Source organism: Canis lupus, chromosome 1 (genome assembly GCF_011100685.1).
Source record: "Canis lupus familiaris isolate Mischka breed German Shepherd chromosome 1, alternate assembly UU_Cfam_GSD_1.0, whole genome shotgun sequence".
Lineage (NCBI taxonomy): Eukaryota > Metazoa > Chordata > Mammalia > Carnivora > Canidae > Canis > Canis lupus.
In genome coordinates, this window is record NC_049222.1 from 8,822,131 (window position 1) to 8,846,489 (window position 24,359).

At 40.2% G+C, this 24,359-nt stretch overlaps 1 protein-coding gene across 2 annotated transcripts in view; it reads right to left on the reverse strand.

Annotated features, from left to right (window-relative positions):
* DOK6 (docking protein 6) overlaps positions 1-15,109 on the reverse strand; it is a 368,735-nt gene extending 353,626 nt beyond the window's left edge. The window contains exon 1 of one of the 2 annotated variants that reach the window (XM_038525819.1): positions 14,961-15,100. In XM_038525819.1, the coding sequence (XP_038381747.1) occupies positions 14,961-15,026 (66 nt within the window). In that variant the 5' untranslated portion in view covers positions 15,027-15,100. Of the gene's footprint in view, positions 1-14,960 lie in introns of both variants that reach the window. The other variant, XM_038525818.1, reaches the window with a different exon arrangement.
* Between the last annotated feature and the right edge of the window lie 9,250 nt (positions 15,110-24,359).

Here is a 24,359-nt window from a genome sequence, read left to right on the forward strand (position 1 = left end):
TGTGGAGAAAAAGAAACCTTTGGGCACTGATGGCTAGAAAACAAATTGGTGCAGCCACTATGGCAAACAATATGGAGGTTCCTCAAAAAATTAAAAATAGAAATAGTGTATGATCCAGAAATCCCTTTCTGTGGATATAGATCCAAAGAAATTAAAATCAAGATCTCATAGAGATACCTGTGCTCCTATGTTCCTTGCAACATTTCTCACAATAAGCTTTCTTTGCTCAGGGAGCCCCAGTTCAGGAGAGCTGGAAGGACCTGTGTTCCTTTCCAAAGAACTGTCCCAAGAAGCTTGGGGCATCCGTTTAAAAGCTCTTTCAAGAAATACCTGGGTGGCTCAGCGGTTGAGAGTCTGCCTTTGGCTCAGGTAGTGATCCTGGGGACCTGGGATGGAGTCCAGGCTCCCTGCATGGAGCCTGCTTCTCCCTCTGCCTGTGTCTCTGCCTCTCTCTCTCTCTCTCTCTCTCTCTCTCATGAATAAATAAATAAATATCTTTTAAAAAATAAAATAAAAAGCTCTTTCAAGGATTTTGTACATCCTAGACCAAGCACGGTTTTAGATCTTGTAAAACATCATCTACTTAATGTTGACAAAATACAATGAGGTTTGCAACCCATTTTACAAATAAGAAAGGTAAGTAAGGCTCAATGGTATGTGAGAGTTCCCACAGGCAGAGCTGGTAATTAAATCTAAACTGATTAATGCCAAAGACTGTGCTCTTTCAATTTTTATAAACTACTCCCATAATAACTGGGACCCAAAGGATCACTTCTCGTGCTTGTAAAATAGGGCTACATTTTGATGCCCCTCTTACATTTTTTTTTAATGACACCTTTTTATTTTGAGATAATTGTAGCTCCACATGCAGGTATGATAAGTAATACAGAGTGACCCTGTGCCTTTACTCAGTTTTCCCCTATGGGAACATCTGATAAAACTATAATCCAATATTACTGCCAGAATCCCGACATTGAACACAGTCCAGATACAGAACGTTCCCATCAGCACAGGGATCCCTCACGCTGTGCTTTTATCAGCACAGCCACAGCCACACACAAACTCCACGCCTGCTTCCCTGTCCATAACCTCTGGCTACTACTAACCTGTTCTTCATTTCCAGAATTTTGTATCTCAAAAATATTACATAAAGGAAATCACACAGTTTATAACCTTTTGGGATTGTTCTTTTTTTTTTCCTCACACACTCAGTATAATCCTCTGAAGATTCATGGTTGTGCGTTAATAGTTTAGTCCTTTTTATCACTGAATGGTGTCACATGATATGCATACATTATAGTTAATACTTAACCATTCACCCAGTGATGGACATCTGGTTTCTTTTCAGTTTCAAGGTGTTTCCAATAAAGCTGCTATGAACATTCGTGTATAGCTTTGTCCGTTGACAGAAAGTTCTCATGTCTCTGGGACAAATGTCCAAGACTGCAATGGATGGGTTGTACGGCAGTTATATAATTCATTTAAGAAACTGCCAAATTGCTTTCAAGAAGAGTATCTGAACCATCGTTTCACATTCCCATGGCAATGTACAAGTGATCCAGTTTTTCGGCCTTCTTGCCAGCATTTGGGGTTGTCACTGTTTTTTATTTTAGCCTTTCCAGTAGGTGTGTATTGAGAGCTCAGGGTGGTTTTAATTTGCATCTCCCTAATGGCTAATAATACTGAACATCTGTTCATGTGCTTATTTGCCATCTGTAGAGCAACTTTTGTGAAGTGTCAGTTCATGTCTTTTGCCCATTTTCTAATTGTTGTTTTTTAAGTTTTACCATAGAATTTTAAGAGTTTTTTTTAAAATACTAATACTAGCTCGTTGTTAGAGATATGTAGATTGTAAATATTTTCCCTGGTTCTATAGCAATTTTTTTTTCATCCTCTTAACAGGCTCTTTCCCAGAGCAAACATTTTTTTTAATTTTGATGAGGTTAATTGCTCAATTTTTCCTTTTACAGCTTATGCTTTTGATGTCAAGTCCAAGAACTCTTTGCCCAGATCCAGTTTCCAAAGATTTTCTTATATGTTTTGTCAAAGATTTTATAGTTTTACTTTTTACACGTAAGTCCATGATCTATTTTGAGTTACAAGGTCTGAGGTTTATGTTGAGGTTCATTTATTTTGCCTCGGGATGTCCAACTACTCCAGCAACATTTGCTGAACATTTCCTTCACTGGTTTGCTTTTGCACTTCTGTAAAAAATTCATTGGGTATATTTGTGTGGGTCCCTCTTTTGAAACAAACATTCTCTTAATTATATGGACTGAAAGTATGCTCTCTTCAAAGATCCTACTCATCTCCATGGGTGAACAGAGTAATTCACTAATGGTGTGCTTACTGTACAAACTCGCAGTGACTACAATAGAAAATGAATTCTAGTGTCTACATATTGGTACGGAAAGATATTTAATACCCATTACTTTAAAAATTAATTATTCTAGTGTATTCTAAAATTTAATTGGGTCACTTCCAGTAATGCCATTTTATCTGTCAGAGGTATTAGTTGCTCTTCATCGGAAGAGAAGTTGACAGTGGCTGATTTAGATTGAAGGAAATTTATTCAATGTTTCATTACTTCAAATTAGGAAGAGAGGGCTGGAGAGCCAGGTTCAAGCCTGAAGAACCATAAGTGATCTCTTAAATCATTAAGTTTCTTGGTGACACTACTGCCTTTGGACAGTAGGTACAACAGTTTACACTGCTTATACTTTTGCATCAATAAATCAATCCAGTAGAAACAATTACTCTGTTGTTCTCTGTGAAGATCCCTATCCTGGTTGCCTTTTATCACTACCTCAAAGTCTGGCCATGTAATTGGTAATACCTAGCTCATTTCTCACGCCCAAGCAGCAAAAGATAGGAGGAAAGACTATTTTTGACATTTCATCTTCTATAATGTGAGGTATTATTTCTTATCTTCAACACCCATAATATTGATGATGGAGGGCACTTTCCAAATATGTAGAAAAAGATTGAAATCCTGGGTGAAAAATAAAATGATGACTACTGTTAATTAATCTAACTACTTACAGAGGCATATTATACCTATTTATTCTAGGTCAGTAGGGTTCTGTGGTGATATATAGTGATAACTTGTTTTGAATTCCTTTTCTGGGGAAATGCATGTCATTTATTGTAGAATTGCTTGGGTAGATTAATACCAAATGAAACAATCACAAATGAACAAACAATTCTATTGCCCAGAGATCAACTAAATACGAATCTCTAGAAGCAGAACTTGTCATTAGTATTTACTAAAACAAAACAAAAAACCCAACAAAACTCAAAAATCATCTCCGATGATTGTAATATGCCTCCAGCATTAAGAACCACTGTGGAAAGGGACAGAAATATTTGGCCTTGTTCATTAAGTCAAATGCTAGAGCAGGCTAAAAAACTGCTTTTCTCATTTCCCCCCATTTTTATGCAGAAGCAGGATACACACACACGCTACCTGTGACAGTCATAACATTCAAATACCTTCATTTTTGTTTCCAATTTCACTATCACAAACCCTAATTGTCCTACACAGAGAGAGAATCTGTCTGAAAATATCCAAGATAAAAATTACCACAAGAAGAGAGGCTCACCACTAAGGATGAGCTACAGTCAACTCTCTTGGCTCTCAGTGGCATTCTGGAGGACCACGTGGCTCTCTGTTTCCCCACATGGAAATAACCACAAAATTGAACCACTGAGAATGTTCCATCCCTGTTAGTGGTGTACTAACACGAGGTAACTCAGACCAGCCTGCATGCTGACAATCAAAAAAGCTGGACAAATACAATACTGGGATCAGTCTGATAGGTATCAAGTCTACCACAGAAAAAATGAGAATTTATTTCTACAGGATATTTTAAAAAGCAAGACCAACTGAAAATTGTAGACCCAAAAAATAACTTAAACTGATTACGAGCAGTAAATTTAATAGTAGATTATTCACAATTGAGTAGAAAATTAGTGAAATGGAAGGTATGTCTGAAGAAAATATCCATCCTGAAGCTTGGAGTGACAAAAAAAATGAAAAAGAAGAAAAGCAGAGTAGCACAGAAAAATATGGTACAAATGATCTAGCATATGAGTAAGGAAGAAGAGAAAAGAATGGACAGAATTGATATGATGGAAGGGGAAATAGCAAGTAGTTTTTCAGAACTGAAGAAACATACTAAGTTATAAAAATCCAGAAGCACTTTAAACCCAAGAATAATAAATAGAATTAAAACTACATTTTACACATAGCATAGCAAAATTCCTGAAAACCAGAAAATGTGAGCATTAAATGCAGGTAGAGGGGAAAAATCTAATGATTTCAAAAGGTGAAAATAAGACAGCTAATTTCTCAATGCAAATAATTATAGAAGACCTCCTTCTCAGTGCTAGGGAAAAAAAAAAAAAAAAAAAACTTCTATGTCAGTGATTCACCAGAAGTGAAACAGAAGTAAAACAAACAAGAGGAAAATTCACCCTTCATTGGTCTTCTTGCCCAACTACTACTCTACTACAATGAATTCTATACCCTCACGATTCAGGGATGTTGCTAGGTTGAGAATTAGCATTAACCCTTCTCATAAAATGCATCAGTGACTTAGGTCCTTAGAACATTATAAGCCGTGTATTCTGGGCCTTTACCTCAATGCTCCTCACCCATACAGACACATATTATGAATTAGGTATGCAGTTCCTTCTTCATGGAACTCACAACAAAGCCTTCTTTACTCATAATTTCTCATCTTGGTGTTATTTTCTCTGCAAACCACAAAGCACATACTGTCTCTGTGTACTCAGTAGGTATTTGCCATATATTGCCCCAATTCTCTCTCCTCACACATCCATTCATGCTTTGTCTCCTTAAGTAGGCAACAAAGACACAACAACAACAACAATAACAACAAAACCTCTGAGATACCAAGAATGAGGTGCTATGCTGCAGTGACTGCCTTGCATAGCCAAAAACCCAGACCTACGAAGGTATAAAATTGACTTTAAACTATTGGGTTTTTTTCTTTAATAAGGTTTAAAGCATTGAATCTCCAATAAGGAAAACCATCACAGCATCATTCAGAACTTACTGAGTTTTTAATTAAGTACGATTTAAACAGCCATGGTATTGTAATTACATAGACTAGAACACAAAGTAGAAGGAAGTCTTTTGTGAGTAGCCATATTGCTGGCAGAAGTGTCAGCTGTGAATCAAGAAAGAATGACCATAAGTCTCTAGAAAATTTTGAGTTATGCCTACTACATTGTTTCAGAAGTGAATTTCTGTCCCTCAAAGAAATTTCTACTTAACATTTTTATATTCACATTATAAAGTCTTATATTAGCATTTTGTGACTGATTTGTTGCATAACTGACTTTATTTTTTGGGATGCCAATTCATAAGGTCTCAGGACTAATAACAGCGGTTTTGGTAGCGTGCAGTGGTCTAACAAATCTCACATTTTCTTTACTTTTTCCCCAAATCCTCACTGTATGATAATGATTATCGATCATAGTACCACATTAAAAACCCCCAAAAGCATATCCATGAGCAAGACCCAGGGAGACCGAATGTGTGTTAAGTAGCCATCAGAGTTCTACATAGCTGTCATTTTCAATGTACAGAAAACATATTTCACACTTATAATTTGGTAGCTTCCAGTTAAACTCAGCATCACGATTTGGCACTAGATGCACTTTTGTTTAGAAGACTTACAGAGCTAATACTTAAAGATTCCAAAACGTAATGAAGTCTATAAAAGCATCAGGAAAATGATGACAGGGCTGCTTTCCATAGCACAGCCTCAGGGTCCTTAAAACATCCAGGGAGATGCATGCCTGTTTCCTAGTAAGTTAAATGAAAAGGCATACTTTCAAAGCAAGTTCAAATATGTAAAAAGTAGACTTTCATTCTTTTTCTTGAATAATATATCAGAAATTTCACAAGGGTTATGTAAACAGAGATCAAAAATTTTCTCTTACTGGTTGCAAACCTTTAAAAGCTATAGCTTTCAAAAGATACGCTAAATTTCAATTTTAGACTGATATCAGTATTTTTTTCCAAAGAATAATGTGAATATGTAATAATTATTTTAATAAAAACTCAGCTAGTATGCCATTAAGACTTTTTTTTAATTTTTAAATTTATTTATGACAGTCACACAGAGAGGGAGAGAGAGAGAGAGAGAGGCAGAGACACAGGCAGAGGGAAAAGCAGGCTCCATGCAGGGAGCCCGACGTGGGATTCAATCCCGGGTCCCAGGATCGCGTCCTGGGCCAAAGGCAGGCGCTAAACCACTGTGCCACCCAGGGATCCCCCATTAAGACATTTTATGTACATTTTCTTCTCCTGTTATCCTTCCTATTATATTTGTATGTAATTCAGCGTGTAAGGACTCATATGACATCTGAAAATATAAATCATTATATTTAATATATAACACATATATGTATGTGCATGTATATATGTATGTACATATATACACACATGTAAACACATATAAAACGTACATACAACATATTTTAAAGGATACTGAATGGTCAGAGAAAATCAATTTCATATTTACAAAGAAAAAATCATGAGGAGAAAAATAATTGTACATGTTTATATATACAAATGTTATAAAAATACCTACACATAAGTAACAGAAAAGCATATAGACATTTTTTAAAATAAGAACTAAAAAAAAAGGAACATCATTTAAGTATATCTAGTTCAATTCCTTCCCCTTAAAAGTAGCAAGCAACACAACAGATAAATAACCAAGCCTCACAGGTAGAGGTCATGGTATGGTTTAGTACTGCCCAATGTGTAGGGATTTGGGTAACACTGTCACACTATTTGCCAGATCCCAGTAAATATGTACTACTTTTAAACTATGTTTTTTTAAATGAACTCATTTTTCATTGTTAAACATAATCCTTTCTATAATTTTCTTAAAAGATCCTTCTTCATAAATACAGGTAATGCTAAAATAAAGAGATCTCAACCTTTTTAAAATATTTTAAATTCTACATAGACCCTATAAGCTGCATTTTGGAGCCTGTTCTCCATTCTTAAAAGGAGAAAATAGCTATTTTAGATGGTACAATGAAAACGAAATCACATCCATTCAAAGTGGTCTGGAAAAATATCTGCATAGTATCTCCTTATTGCAGTATAAATTCTCTCACAAAATAGCACTTTTTTTCCCAGTTTTATTGAACTGTCATTGATATATTACATTGTATAAGTTTAAGGTGTACATCATAACTATTTGATATATGTATACTCTGTGAAATGATCGCCACACTAGGTTAACATCCATCACCTCACCTAGGCACAACTTTTTCTCTTGTGATGAGAACTTTTATGATCCACTCTCCTAGGAACTTTAAAAAATACAATATTGTATGGCTAGCCATAGTCACCATGCTATACATTACATCTCCAGAACTTACTTCGCTTACAATTGGAAGTCTTGTCTTTGATCATCTTCAGCCATTTCCACCACCTCCCACCCTCAAGGAGCACTTTTATCTGCAATGTAAGTGACTTAAAGCGGAGTCAAGGGAATGATAATATTAGCTTTACACTAAGAAACCAACTGAAGAAAGCACATTACTTTGAATAGTACACATAGCTGTGTTGCTACCTGTCTACATACGTTGCAAAGCAGGAACTGCTGCCTTTAGATAGAACAGTGCATCTGCAGTCATGATACCTAGATTTGAGTATACACATTCACGCACAAACCCAATCTGTGTTTCTGTAACTCTGGTTGATTCACTTTACTTCTTTGGGATTTGAGTTTATGTATAAAAGGTAAAATTAAATGACGGTAAAATCAAATATGCTTTCAAAAGCATGCTGGGAAAATTATGTAAGAAAATACACATGGAAATTCTTTATAAGCTGTAAAATGCACGGTACACCAAAACGTAAAACGAGTATGTTACTTTAATGAAGCCTTAAATCAAACTTCAAAGTGTTTGTCCTCTCAGTCATTTTACTATTAAGCCAAAATATCAGCCAAGCTTTTTACAATGAATTTAGTATAATAACAGGAGACGCACTTTTCACATGTTCACATATTACAAATCTCATTTATTTCAAACAACATGAGAGCATTTCTTTATTAAATGAGTTTCTGTTCTCTGCTAATAACAAAATATCATTTCTTATTGCATTCAATTTGACTGACAGGTGCAATACTCTCATTCAGGAATAGCGTTTCAATGTAAAAAGGAAGTAAGTACTCAAAGGATAATCCTGTTCTGTATCTTAAATTAAAACTAATGGAGATTTATGCAGAAAGTTAATGAAAATGTTCTCTACCTACATTCTTGAGCTCTTTGGACAAAGCTACCAGAGTTTGAAGAAAAAAAAGATCCTGTGAGTCACGTGAGACAAAAGCAATGAAACTGAAGTAAAGAAGTTAGAGTATTCTCTTTCAACACAGTTTGTCCCATTTGATAGAAATTATTTTTTCCTTAAAGCTAAAACTTCAAAATTTATGAAATTTAGAGAAGATCACGGTGGAAAAACAGGTAATTTTTATTTTGTTTGTATTGCTTGCTTTCTATCTTTGCATAGTCTCTGAAATGAAGTGAATGTGAATAGAAACAAACCAAACAGGCAGCCCGGTTTAGCGCCGCCTTTGGCTGGGGCCTGATCCTGGGGACCCGGGATCGAGTCCCTTGTCGGGCTCCCTGCATGGAGCCTGCTTCTCCCTCTGCCTGTGTCTCTGCCTCTCTCTCTCTCTCTCTCTCTCTCTCGAATAGATGAAATCTTAAAAAAAAAAGAAAGAAACAGACCAAAGATATGAATACTTAATAGTCCTATTCAATGGTATTCACATGGGTTATTATGATCGAAACAGAACAACATATTACAACAAAAATACTTCAACAAAAATGGATCACATCTATTTCAAATACATAAGCTTCAAATTAAACTATTTTTGTGTGTTATTTCAGACTGCTCCTAAATATCAACCATTATTGAGCACTTTTGAAAGACATTTAAGGAAACTGGCAATGTAAATCTTACAAGATATTTGACCTCCGTATAATTACCCTACTCACAATTTAGTTCAGTCATTTGAAAGATTTCCCTAAGTACTGACTATAATCTTTGTTATCTGAGATAATGCCAATTTTTAAGATTCACTTTGCCAGCAGTCATGTGTAAATATATTAAGATAAAAACTGAGATGTGAACTTTTATATTTCACTCCTGATTTAATGGTTTGCCCCAGGTAGTGCACAGACATAATCATTTAATATCAAAATCCAGCAAAGCATTTTTACAGTTATGCTTACTTTTATTTCCTTGTTTCTGGCTTTAAGTCTTGAAAGTTCAAAAAATATTAGGCACGCTCACGTGCGCAGCATAGGATTTTTTAAAAAGACAAATGTCTCACTAGTTTCTGAAAATACCTGAAATGTCATACACACATACAATTGCAAACAGATTAATATATAGGGATTCTACAGCAGGTATACAAGACTTTTTTCAAGTCTGAAAGTCTAAGATCCAGTAATTCTTGTAGAGGTATATAGATAGATAAATATAGACATAGATACAGAAATTAAGTGGAATGCATATAGTGTTAAACACATGCATAATAGTCACCATGAACAAAAATCTAAAATAAAAATAACTAAAATAGTTAGAATGTTCATACTTTATTAATTCCATACTTAATGAGAAAGAGATAAATGATAAATAACCATGGATATAATGGATCATTTTCAGAAAGCAATGTCCAGGATACGGTATATTCTAGAATGAGTAAAGATTAAGTACATCCAATGCAATTTCCTTGTCTTAAATCAATAGATTGAGAATTCATATCTGAAGTAATGATCCTGAGAGTTCTTTTGAGCTTTAATGAATGGTCAAAGTCATTAAGTTATCTGTACATTTTATCTTAAATATATTTAATGCATCTAATTCTTGGCAAATTGATAATGCATGTCATACAAGATAAAAATAGCTCTTCATCAAATATTTTCTAGATATTTGGAAAACCAAAGAAATCTTTACTTGCTCTAATCAGAAAAAAAAAATAAGGAAACGCACACATGAAAATTCCCATTTATATTAATGAATGAGCTTCTGTAGGGTGTGTAAATTTTCATAAACATCTTCCATGAAAAACTACTCTCCTCTATCATCAGAAGAAAGCTGTTTGTGGAAGGACGGGAAAACCCCAAGAATTTATAAGAAGAAGATCAATAACCATCAAGCCAGGAATGGAAGTGTCTCGAGGTTTTAATCAAGGAGGAAGAGAGGGCAAGATGTGGATGAAGTCACAATAAGTTGTTGAAAAAAAAAATTAAAAAAAAAAAAAAGAAACAAATGGAGACTATGCAAAAGAGAAAATCCTGAATAGATAAAGTTGGGGCTCCTCACACACTCCAGATGTTCCTTTACATTTCCCTGCTTCCCTTACAGCCAGACTTGGGGAAAAGTGACTATTAACTGGCCTCATGTACTATGAGTAGTAGTGATGTAGGAGGTGTTTGCTGTTCATGACCCTGATCAATACAACATGACTTTGGGACTTTCACAGTCTCTCTCTCTCTCTCTCTCTCTCTAACACACGCGCACGCGTGCACACACAGACACACACACGCACACATACATGCCACCTAATAAAAGTAGATGCTCCATAATTATTTGATCATTTGTTGAATGTGCAAATGCCAACTCTATCTTGAGACATTCCTTTGATGCCCACACAAGCCAGTACAAATCTTTCGTCTGACTTTGAGAAATAGAAAACAATTTGTGTAAAATACTATTTGTCTGTGTACAAGATGCCTGTGTACATGAAAACAATTTGTGTAAAATACTATTTGTCTGTGTACAAGATGCCTGTGTACATGAATATTCACATTGATGTATTTGCACAGAATTCCTTGAAAACATGGATGTGAGGGCTGAGTCCAGAATTAGTCAAACTATGGCAGTCTGGAATTTGCACAGTGATGTTAATGATGGTCATGATGGTGCCCCTCCATAATGGTGCATTTACCTTTGCTACATTATAGAATCAATAAGCCATGTATAAAGTTATATTAATGGTTTCAGTGATTGAGTTCCTAATCTGCAAACCAAGAATACGTTGGATATGTTATGATCTATGCCTTGCTCACTAAATTTAACCTATCAGTGGTCAGAAGGAAACAAATAATAAAGGCTAAGAGATAAACAATTTTGACCAACATACTTTAGCTTTGTTTTAGTTTTATTAGTGCTTTTAAATAACCTTTCCTTAAAAAGAAGACTGACCACCATGGTACCTTGTGAATTATAATACCAATCATGCAACATGTAAGGGGGCAAAAGGAACTGCACTATTGCAAGGGCTTTTAAATCATGCAAAAGGAAAACAATATATTCATAGAAACAGTCATAGGTTATAATGAAAATTTAACAGACTATAAAAAATGACTATTAAAGGTCATGTCATTATATGCTTAATGATTTAATACCTTTAAAAATGTAATGACTGAATAAACATATTTTTAAAGGACGAGGGTAAAAATCCAAGATAATACTATTTTTTTTCAAAATAACTTTCCTGAGTGGAAGATAGGTTGATTAATGAGTTAAGATAAATTTCAAAGCAAACATTCCAAATATTAGTTTAACACTTACTACTTCACCCAAATAACTGGCCAAAGAAGTGTCCTCAACAGGTAGCACTAGATTCTGGAAGAAGACCCATGGCAAGAGTTCTTTCACCCACTTCAACCTGGAAGCACCTCTATCAGGGTTGTCCCCAAGCCTAAGAGGGCAAGTAGCACTTTTCTTCTCACCTCCAGCACAACAGGAGACACTAACATGTAAGGAGTAAAGACTTTGGTAGAACATTTCATCTCAAAATATATTTTCATATCATAATAATATCTGATACCACTAGCCTCATGCCCAGGGTTTTTTATTCCCCTTAAATATTATAAAATCTGTTTTTTGAAAGCATGAATTATGTACTTCATAAATAAAATATCTGTGCATATTTCATTAGAATTTTTATGTTGATATTTAGTTCTGAACATAAACCATAAAGGAATCATGATGTATCCTTTAGTTAAAAATATCATTTTATTTGGAAAAATCCATAGTTCTGAGTCTATAAAATTTGCATTATGTATTATTAACTATGAAAATGAAATTTTAATATTTAGATAAATCCTATTTTATGACATAGGATATGATTTTTCATATTTAAGGCACCCGGTACTTGCTTAGAGTGTACTATCTTCTGAGACCCACTTAACTTATTAAGTTTCACAGAAACATGTACGGGAGGTTTTGTCATGTGAAGTCACCCTTCTGAACACTAGAATATTCTGAATAGAAAGTCTCTAATGGGACGCCTGGGTGGCTCAGTGGTTAAGTGTCTGCCTGTGGCCCTGGGTGGCTCAGTGGTTAAGCCTCTGCCTTTGGTTCAAGGCATCACCCCAGGGTCCTGGGATTGAGTCCCACATTGGGCTCCCCACAGAGAGCTTGTTTCTTCCTCTGCCTGTGTCTCTGCCTGTCACTCATGAATAAATAAATAAAATCTTTTTTTTTTTGAAAAAAGAAAGTCTCTAAAGTTTTTCTTAAAGAAATCATATTCTTCAAAATAAGCAGTTAATTTAGCTTAATATTTCGATTTAATATTAAAACAAAACTGTTTGGACACCAAACTCTGAAGTTCACATTTCTCAAGTAGTAATAGAAGACAAAAATTCATCTATATTTATGATTAATCTACATACAGACATGCTTTTATTGTTTTTCCTGAAGGGTGTCCTTTACAAAGGCATATCTCCAAGCAGTCTGTATGGAAAGAGATGCTTTGGGATTGCAAATACGTTTGCACACATCTTTAGGAGGAATGGTGTTTTAAAAGGACATTTCAAAGGCTGTTAACACCATGGTTACCCAAGAAGCAGTCAGTGCTCTTTCCTTGGAGCTTATATTTTAATTAGGCGGCATAATCAGTTTTTGTCGTCTGAAATCCTGGAAAGCGGGGGATGGGAGAAGAATCCTACAGCCCCCCTCCCCCCACCCCATCCCCGGGGCCAAGAGCACAAGGAGCGAGGGTTCTCGGGGTTATAGTCCTTAGTCTCATTCTCACGTACACAGTGACTCGGTGGAAGCAGATCCACTTGTCCCCGGGGGACTTGAATCATCCATTAGCTTATAATGTCTGAGGTGTCAGACACAATTGAGATCCCAAGAAGACGGAAAGAGCGAGAAGGATGAGCAAGCACCCTGTGGGAGAGCAAAGGGCTCCAGAGGTCAAGTTCCTGAAACGGTCCTCCCCTCCAGCTCTCTCCTGCTGGGCCCGTGCGGGGGGCAGGGTTGTGCACTGCGCCCCGGCTCCGAGAAGCCCTCAGCCTCCTGGACAACCGCAGTTTCCCACGTGGGTGCCTCCTTAGCTGCCTGGGAAAGAACGAGGCGCGGTTTTCTGCCCACGGGCCGCGCTGGAGACCGGGCCGGGCGGCCGCACCCGGCGCGTGCCCTCGGGCCCTGCTGGGGCGCAGCCGCGCTCCGAGGAGGCGCCGGGCGGCAGGTGCGCGGCTTTGCGGTCACCCGGTTGGGTCCGCCCCGCTCCTACAGACCTGCTGAAGTTCCGGAGTGCGTCCCCCGTCTCCTCGGGGTGCGGGCTGCATCTTCGAAGCGACACCCAGCAGGGGCGGCACGAAAACCCGAGTCCGCCCTTCCCCTTCCTCCTGCGCCCCACACCTGCGTCCACCGAGCCCTCCGGGTGCGCGGCGCTCCTTCCTCTTGGGGGGGCGGTCTGGGGCCTGCCCTACCTTGGTGCGATCCTCGAATGATACGGTCAGCGTTATTTTCCTGTCTTTCTTCCTTTTGCTGAGCGAGGAAATAAACGAACTTGTCCCTCCTCTTCTTGCCTTCCCCGAGTTGGAGGATTCATCGGGCCAGCACGGAGGGCGGGGAATGTTCTCGTTCAAGGCCGCGCTGCCCCAGGATTCCCGAGCTTCGCAGAACTGGAACTTTGCGAGCCGGGCGGTGGAGGGACATCCAGGGAATCCGGCTGATGCGGCTCTCGGGCCCGCACCCGCGCGTCCCTTCCTGGCTCCGGACCTGCCCACCTCCCGCGGCGCGCTCCCCCCCCCGCGCCCCCCTGCGCCCCCCGGGTCGGCGGAGCCCCCGAGCCCTGCGCCCGGCTGCCCGGCCTCCTCTCCCCTCCCGGCCTCTCCGCTCCCACCCGGGCCTCCGAGGCCGTGGGCGCGTCCTCTTACCTCCTCGGCCGGTCCCTAGAGAACTTCCGAACCCCCGGGGGTCTACACTGCCCGCCCCCCCCCGAGTCGGGCGGAACATCTCTCGCGAAAGAACTACGGCGAGGTGTCCATAAACTTTGCTGTCGCGGGCGCCGCCGAGCCAGCGGCCGCCAGCACACACCTGCCTGCACGCGGGCGCAGGTACACCTGTCCGGGCGCGCACACGGCCAGGGAGCTGCCCCCCGGCGGCTGCTCGGGGCGCGGAGAGTCGCGGGCGGGGTCGCGCGGGGCTGGGGCGCAGCGAGGGAGAAATTCTAAACGGGCTTGGGAAGCGGGGTCTCGGAGATGGTGATTCTGAACACACACACCCCGGACGTCGGTGCGCCTCCCGCACGCCGAGCAATTCTCCCCGGAGGGCGCACACTTTGGAGAAACACCCCACTCGGGGTTGCACCGTGGACATACCCCCCCCCCCCCCGGCTCATTCATCTTCAACCCGACAAGCCCTTCGGTCTGCGCGACTTCTCAGTCCGGCCCAAACCAGCCCCGCGCACACGAGGATGGGGACCCGGGGCTCCCCGAGCCCTCGCCCCCGCCCCGGCGTGCGGAGCCCCGCGGCAGGTGCGGCTGTCGGCGGAGGGGCCGGGTCCCCCTCGCCCCGGCCCCGCGCGGTCCCCCCCCCCCCCCGCCGGCCGCGCCGAACGCGAGCAGGGGAAGCCGGAGCCCCGCGAGCCACTCACCCCCAGCTTCCTGCTGCGGATTTTCACGTAGCCCTGCTTGACTATGTCGTTAAAGTTGGAGGCCATGGCCGGCGCGCCGGGGCTCGTCCCCCCCGCGAGCGGCTGCCCGGAGTCGAGAGCCGCCGTCCGCCGCCGGGTCCGCGCAGGGCTCGCATCCAGCCAGCCGCCGCCCGGTCCCCCGAGCTCCGGCCGGCGGGGACGCGGGCGGGTGGCAGGGCGGCCGCGGACGGGGAAGGCGGCCCGGCGCCGCGAGCAGCGCCCGCCCCGCTCGTTCCGGGCTCACCTCCGCCCCCCGCCGCCCGCCGCCCGCCGCCCCCGGCAGACCCACGGGCTGGCGCCTCGCTCGGCGGCGCACAGCTGGCCGGAGCGCACCGCGCGGCTCCCCGGCGCGGGGGAGGGGAGGGGAGGGGAGGGGAGGGAGGGAGGGAGGGAGGGAGGGGACGGAGGGGAGGGGCGGGCCGAGGCGCCCGCCGGCTCCCTCCCCCGGCCCGCGGGGGGGCTGCGCTCCGAGCTGCCCGCCAGACGCGCTCCAGCCCCCGCGGCTCGGCCGCGAGCTCCCCCCGCCCCCCGCGCCCCGGGGTCGCGCCCCCATCCCAGCCCTCGGGCTCCCCTCTGCCCGCAGCGCCCCCCCGGGTGCGGGATTCCTGCGGACGCGGCTCCTCGTTCCGGGGCTGTCAGCGCCCGCCCCGCAGCTGGGCCCCGGGGCAGGGGCGGCGGGGACGCTCCGGCCGGAGGAGCCACCGGGAGCGACACGATGGTTTATTGCAGTGGCCGCGTGTACGTGCATTTCTGTCCCCGAGCTCCGCTCGCGGTCCAGGTCTCTGCCCCCTTAGGAAGTGTAAACCGACGCCGAGCCCTTCCCGGCGCACACAAAGAGACCAACCGTGCGCATGTGTCTCATCCCTCTGCTGCTCGGGAGCCCGGAGCACCCGGGCGAGGCGGCCCTTCGCCGGCGTCCTCCCGCCCAGCCGCGGCGACCAGGACCCGAGTGGGCCGATTGATGCACGCCTGTCACTTAACCACGATTCAAAGTGGCTCGTGGCATTCCAGCTTCTAGGGGGAAATGGAGACCATAACTATTTGCAACCATGCAAAGGACTGATTCAGATGCTCAACTTGTAAAATCAAAACAATGGAGAACTCCCCCCCACACCCCCGCTTCACGTAGGAACGCCTGACATGCAAAAGTAGGCTCTTCCCTAAGTGCAAAGAAATTTTAATTCAAAAATGATATCAGTTTTATAACATGTAGGGAAAAATAGGGACGACGGAATTCTAGCCGGAGGCAGTGCAGGGGGGTTTGCTATAGGCAAGACTATTTAGTACCTGGCAAACTCACGATATTTTTTTCTTTAAGGCGGAAAAAAAAAAAAATGGATAAAGATTGAAAATTTTCTAAGTGACTCATTCACTTATAGAGACTCCATATTTGATAAAAGTTCAAAAGATTATGCTTATTTCTCGCTTACCAGACCAGGCAGTTATCTTGCCATGTTTTCATTTAAAATTTCTTAGCCCTATTGGGAACATAATCATTTGAAGAGAGAAAGGAAACTACTTGATTGACGGGAGGACCCTTCACCCCAACCCATAGACACCTCAAAGGTGATTTTTTGTACCATCATTAGCAAAAGTCTTCATCTAGAGCCCATATAACGCAGTGGAAATTCCTACTTTAGCATACTATTATTCCTCTTCTTTCAGTGTTTGTAACAAACCTAGGTTTGGACTGTCCACAATGCACAGGACCAGATGTTGAGCAGATATTCAGAATCACAGGGTAAGATCCCTCAGGCGGTTCCTCTGGAAAAAGCTCAAGCTCTGACCTTCCCAGAAAATTTCCATAAACTCCCTATTGCCTTAGTATGATTCTGCCCCCCCCCCTCCACCCAATAGCTAGGTATGTTGTGTGTTCCATTCACTTGTTGCTATTACCTGTCCTACATGGTTATGATTTCTTTGTGTGAAGACTGATTTAGATTTGCAGACGCTTTACATTATTTCATTCAGTCCTCTTGCAATGGCAAGTGTTAAGCAAAAAATACTTGCCATTTAATAGATTAGGAAACAGAGGCTCTGAGACAGACATTCAGTTTTAGAGACACCATTTCCAGATTGGTTTTGGGTCTACAATAGTTCCATGACCACATACTTTCTCCATCATTTATAGAAGAATCTGTTTCTATAAATCAATTGTGAGGTGTTTGAAGTCAGAGATTAATTTTCTCAATAGTAAGTTCAGGGTCAGAGAGGTTTCATAAATCCGGCTTTTAATAATTATGTAATGATTATGCCTTTGCTTATATACTTAGGTAGGTCTTTATGACACCCTAATATGATTTAAATATTCTCTTACGATTACTTTAGATTCTTAAATTTCTGATAGAGCAGCGTGTGTGTGTGTGTGTGTGTGTGTGTGTGTATACAGTTGATTGTATCCTCATGGCATCATTTACTGTAGTCCCCTGAGCCTTAAACTTCCTATTAACTAGTAACATGACTTAGAAATTTGAGTACATTCTTCTCTTTTTCTCCCCAGAGTAATTTGTAAGAAGTGCTGTATATATTCAACTAAATCACATCAAAAAGAACAAAATGTCTGACTGCTCCATTGATTAGAGAGTTCAAGTGTTGTCAACCTGATGATAATCCATTATAATATTCTCTACCAAACTCCTACCTAATGGTTTTTCAGCCTTGGATGATCATTGCACTGATGCATTATTTCATTAGGGATTGTAGATCTATCATTTTCTCATTTAATTTTATTCCTGAATTTACAAACTAGTATCTTAGAAAACTACAGGATTGTCCTAAAATAGATTCTTTATAGGAAAGGTAGGGAATATGCCTGATTCTTAACCCTTACCAGCCATTTTTCAGAAGTATTCAATGTGTCCTAACAAACACAAAAGAACACACTCCTCCCTTATAAATATCATTAAAAAATGGAGTTTTGTATTTGTGATGCATTTCAATTCATCAGAATCATTATTCTTTTTGGAATTTTAATTGCCCCACCTTTGACCAGAAGGAGCTGCTTCAGTTGACATTTTTGTGTTGTTATCAGGTACCCATGGACCTTAATAGCTTTGTTGTGATCAATCACAAGATATCCGATTCATCTTGTACATTTCCAGCTCTCCACCTGGAATCCATTATTTCCCCTAGGAACCTTTGTTTGTTTTAATGGGAAATGAAATTCAGTTCCCATAATCTGGTTACTAGGATGTTATTTTTGCTACTGATTCTAAGCTTTTCAGTTACAAGGACATGAAATACTTTTATTTTAGAAGGATATTTCAAAAGAGAAAAATTCTGCATTTTAATGGGTACCTCCAATTCAATTACCATCAATAGATCCCATATTTAAGGATTGCTTCTTTTCTTTTGAGATTTTCATTATCATTATGTAAAATAGTTACATGTTTCCAACAACCAAACCTACCAAACAAGTCACCAAAATAGTTCTGACTTTTGTCCCTTCCTCTGTTTTCTGCCTCTCTTTCTTAGGAAACTATTCTTATTAGTGTTGGGGCTATCCTTGCATTGTTTCATTTTGATGATATAAGGGAAGATATATATGCATTCCTTTTTCTGTTTTCTTTCTACATACACAAAAATAGCGTGCTATTCATTCTCTAATTACTATAGCAGATAGCCTCTAAACTGGGCCCCCAAGGATCCCTAGCTTTTGGTATAATGTCATAAAATTTCTCCTTCTGAGTGTGGGCTGAGCTTTTTGACTAACTTCTAGTTAATAGAATGGCAGAGGTGATGGAGTGCCTTTTCTAAATTAGGTTATAAAAAGACTGTAACTTCAATTCGGGTGATCTTTATTGGATTGCTTGCTCTGAGGGAAGCTAGCTGCCACAATATGAAGCAATACAGCAGAAACACCTATGTGAGGGAACCTAGAGAAAGATCATCCGAGGCTTTCCAACAAACCTGTGAGGAAGCCCAGGAAGGGATCCTCCCCAATGAAGGCTTTAGGTGACCACAGCCCATCCAACACTGAGAGACCCTGAGCAGGAACAAAGTCATCTAAGTTGCTACTGGTTGCTCCTAAAGAATGGAAGCTGTAAGATAACAAAAGTTTGTTTTCATCTTTCCATATGCTAACTTTTGAGGTATTTTTTTATGCACGAATGGGTAGCCAAAATCCATTTTGGCACGTGGAAATAGGGTGTTGCCATACAAAACCTGTAAAATTGGGGCATGGCTTTGGAATCCATCAGTGGCCATGAGAAGGGCGTAAGAGAGGGCTTCACGGCTTGCAACCTTGAAGACAAATTGCAAAACTTTGGACGTTGAGGATATTGTGCATGAGACCTTACCATAAAGTGGGAGGAAAATATTGGAAATTAAAGGAAGAAGCATTGTGATTATGTAGAAGCAGAAAACTTGGATGAACTGTTCCTGCAGCTATGTGGAAATATGTACTCACTAAACTGTGTCATCTAGATAAGATTTCCAAACAAAGTGTTGGTAATGCAGCTTCTTCTTGTTGCTTGGTGAAATGAGAATAGAGAGGGATAAATTGAGGGGAGGATCATTAAACAAGAAGGAACCAAGAATTGATGGTTTTTTTAAAGTATTTATTTATTTATTTATTTATTTGGGAGTGGACATGCCCAGGGGGAGGGGCAGAGGGAGAGGGAGAGAGAGAATCTCAAGCCAACTCCACATTGAGTGCAGAACCCAACACAGGGCTCCATCTCCCGACCCTGATATCATGACCTGAGCCGAACAAAATGAAGAGTCAGACATTTAATCTTCCGAGCCACCCAGGGAACCCAAGAACCGAAGGTTTTAAATAACCTCGCCTTGTGCTCACTTTGGTAGCACATGTGCTAAATGTCCTCAGCCCCTCCAAACTGTAACAATGCCAGGATGCAAAAAGACTTCTGAACAAAGATGAATCCTGGCATGGCTATGAAAATTTGATCTAAAGATAAAAGTCAAGGGTGTGACTATATGTTTTGGGGTTTTGGGGTTTTTTTTTGTAGGATTTTAGGAAATCAGTTATTTTATGGTCACATCTTTGGCTGTCTCTTTAGACCACATTTTCATGGCAATGCTCTGTATTTGATCTAATAAAAAGATTCACAGGAAACCCACAAAATTCTCAGAAGATTCATAGATGAGAAACATTATCAAGCAAAGACTGAGAACGAGGAGATGTGCTTGGACTTCCAGTCTTCTACTGACAGGAAGTAGGCTAAGAGAACAGCCCAGTTGCAAGAAAATGTGCTACTTTTAAAAGGAAAGGTGACTCTGTTCCTCAGGGAGGAACCAAGATCCTGGAAAGAAGAACCAAGAATCATAAAGAAGCATTCTTTGACCTTGACAACTAATCCAGGAACTCTCAAAATTTCCCATTTGGATTTCAGAATTAAGGACTCCTGAATTTGTGTGTCTTTTTGAGTCCATTTTTGAACCAAAATGTGTCTAGTGGTTGTGCTTGGTTCTCCATTGCATGTTGGAATTGTGGTGGGCAGATGACTTGTCTCTTTAGATTCAAAGGTCTACTGTTTGAGAACAAGACTCACAGTTGAAAAACTATACCTAAAACACTGCACTTGAGGGCTCTCATTAACACCACCACTCCTAGTACTTAGATATTTTTTTCTGTTCCTGGTCTCTTATTCCTATTTTTGGATAGAATCTGTTCTTAAATATTTTTCTGAGGTAGGTATGTGGATGATACAATCTGTGCTGATTATACCATGGATTCTTGGGTTTCACTCCTATATCTCTGTGGTCTGTATATGCCATTCTCTAGTCCTCAATTTACATCGTGCAGTTAAGAAATGTGAGGCCAGGGCAGCCCGAGTGACTCAGCGGTTTAGAGCTGCCTTCAGCCCAGGGCCTGACCCTGGAGACCCAGGATAGCATCTCACGTCAGGCTCCCTGCATGGAGCCTGCTTCTCCCTCTGCCTGTGTCTTGGCCTCTCTCTTTCTCTCTCTGTGTCTCTCATGAATAAGTAAATAAGATCTTTAAAAAAATGACCTGGAATTTGTTAATACTGTTATTTTATTATTAATATTTCCATTATTATATCCATCATTTGTTTAATTTTTGCTACTTATATGTTATATTGTCTCTCCTTCTGGAATTTCTGTTATATCCTGGACCTAGGCTCTGGTTCTCCCCTCCGCCACCCCGCCCCTTATTTTTTTCTATTTCTTCATTTTTTGGCTCTCTCCTCTGAGATGTTCCTTGAGCTTGATCTTTCAGACTATAATCTCATATATAATCAGTATTTTGCTCTCTTTAAGTCATCTTCTAAATATTAAATGGGGAAATCAGGTTTATATCTCTTGAAAGTCTTTTTTCTGAGTTCAGATGGTTGTCATTTGGATATTCTCACGTGCTCATTGTCTTATTTTATTCACATCCATGTGTCTCCTCTAGTAGTCATGCTTCATTTGTTTTGTTCTCATTGCTTTGCCTAATCTCACTGACTTCCAGGCACTTCCACTTTTTTTGAGTGACTCCTCTCTCAATGTTGGTGATTGATAAATGGTAAGACTCTTGTTCTAGCAGAAAGCAAAGTGTTCTCTTCCTTATAGTCTAGCTATACGGAAGTAGATTATTATTTCAAATATTTCAAAAGCATGTTGGTATGTATTTTAATAATAAAGGAGATAGACTAAAACACTACCTTATGATTTTCTCCTACTTAACATTAGAGTTTGACTAACTTTTTACTAATTTCTGCCCTCTCCTGAATAGGGCTTGATATCATTTGGGATGAATTGGTTATTTCTAACACATTTTTTTTCTATTTCAAATACATGTTTGTCATTTTGTTCAAATTTATTATCTGATATATTATTTAAGCTTAAATAAAGTAATTCATTCTTCTTAAAAGATAAAAGAAAATATTTGGAAATCTCATTTCTAGTTCTCATTAAAAGAAGTAAATAGGTTCAAGGTATTAAATGGTGATATTTAATTATTAAATTTAATTTGGAAGTTTAAAATCTCAATTAATTGACACCCTCATTAAATACAGTAATGACTGACATAAGACACGCAATTCAAGAAAGATAAAATTATTTAGTCGGCTGAAATTAGCAGAGACTGCTCCCTAGATTTTAGTGAGATGTGTTTGATTTCACAAAGCCAGTAGTTTATTGTCAACTCTCAAGGAACTTTAATTTTAATCCAAAGATTTTTCTATAATGGAATGATATTTTCAAGAGTAGCAAATATACTGGAACCAAAATCAGGGAAAGTTATTTCTCAGGAAGTAGGATAGAACAGAAAATATGGATGGGAAGCTCTTATGTTGGAGTCCCACAACCCCTAAGAACTGACTTCCCATTAGGACTTGGTAGACCTTGTATTTACAGATCTGGCTTGTCCACTATAAACATTTTTGCACTCTTGTTCTGTCTCTAGTAGCTTCTTTTAAAAATCTCTGATGCTGACATCTTACATATGATGATCAGCTTCTTTTCCGTTTCTCAAAATCATCATTAATCTCTGCCATTCACATTTTATCTCTGAAACCGTATTTGTTGTAGAAATAGCATGAACACTAGGCAGGACAAATGTAACTTCCATGAGCCTCAGTGTCTCCCAGTCTACAAAGGTGAATGTCGAGAGCTCAGAGATATCTACTAATATTAGGTGACAGGACATCTCTGACATAGTGTCCATCACATTATTTTTATAGAATGAATATCAATTATCCTCTGTTTTAAAGAATCATTTTGGCATAAGGGTTTACATTCTCCACATTTATAGGAACATTATATCTTGAATCACAATCAGTGCCATCTACATGTATTCCTGCTGTAGTAATTATTTAACTCAAAGAAATAACTCAAAGACTGTTTAACTTAAGCATCTTATTTCCTTCAATCTAATGACTGCTCTAAATATAATTGAATAGGCAAAGTATATAACTTACTAATTGCAGTCAAATGATGTTTTAGCTGATTCATAGATATCCTATACTCAGGTGTTTTAAGATCATATATACAATGTTTACCAACAGTAGTATAACAAATAAGACTTTAAATATCATAGTTTACTATAGAGCTACATTATGCTTAAAATGACAATGTATTCAACAGAGAAGCAACTTGAAACTGAGTAAAGACTATAGGACTTGAAGTCACATGCCCTCATTTAGGGTCTTGTTTCTGCATAGAGTTTTAAAATAAAGAGAATATTGATTCTAAATAAAAAGGAGATCTATTGTATTAAAATTCGAACTGGATAAATTAAGGAAAAATATAGGAACAAGATAAGAGCATAAGCTTTCTTCTGAAAGAATAGTCAGTATCATCAAAAAAGTAATTCAAATCAGTGATAAATTTATACCCATGGAGCCCTCGAAGAATGAATAGGAGGAAGACAATGGTAAGAGGTTTTTTCCCCCCTCTGAGGATCTCCCAACGTTACCTAAGGCTGAATGACAGGTGATCTGGTTGGCTTTATGAGTCACAGATTTTATAGACCACACATGGGGACCAGACAAGCCTCTGGGTCGGTCATGACTCAGAGAGGCAATTTCTCACCACAGTTTCACAAACCCCAGTGATTCATCAGTGTCTTCCTCCTTCAGTCCCTTCTCATTACCACGGCAATTCAAAACTAAAAGAGAGTCAGAAAAGGTGTCAGAGCTTATCTTGCTCCTATTCCCTGAATTTTAAATATCAGTTCAAGCAGGTTTCTGTCAGAACACAGGTAAATATCAGGTGCATTATGTGATATTTAATTTAGGCAACATAAAGGACAACAGTGTAAATGGGAAATGTCTAAGGAATAATCTGACCATTCAAAAATACTCTCCATTTGGGCCATAATATCCGATCAATGGCAGATAGTTAGGGAACGAACAAACTCAAAATTTTCTGCTTTCTTGAATTCGCTTCACTGCAATTTAAATATTAGATATCCTTAAGATTAATTTTAGGTCTTCATCTGATCAATTCTCTGAACGTGATAAGAGGATAAAACTAGTCTCTGCAGGGAGGTCCTGGGTGCCTCAGTAGGTTGAGTATCAGACTCTTAGTTTCACTTAGGTCATGATCTCAGGGGCCTCCAGATAGATTCAATCAAGGGGCCTCCTGTCCAACTGCACATTCAGCCCTGTGCATCAGACTCCACACTCAGCAAGGAGTCTGCTTGGGATTCTCTCTCCCTCTCCCTCTGCCCTACTCCTTGCTCACATGTATGCTTATTCTCTCTCTCTCTCTCAAAATAAATAAAATCTTTAAAAAAAGATTACTTTATATAGCAAAGATAGGAGATAGAAAAAATGATAAGGAATCACTAAAAGAAGAAACTTTTTTTAAAGATGGAGTATTAATGCCAAAAATGATGGCTTTAAAGGTGAAATTGTGGACTGTTTCACTAAATAAAATGTACTTATTTAT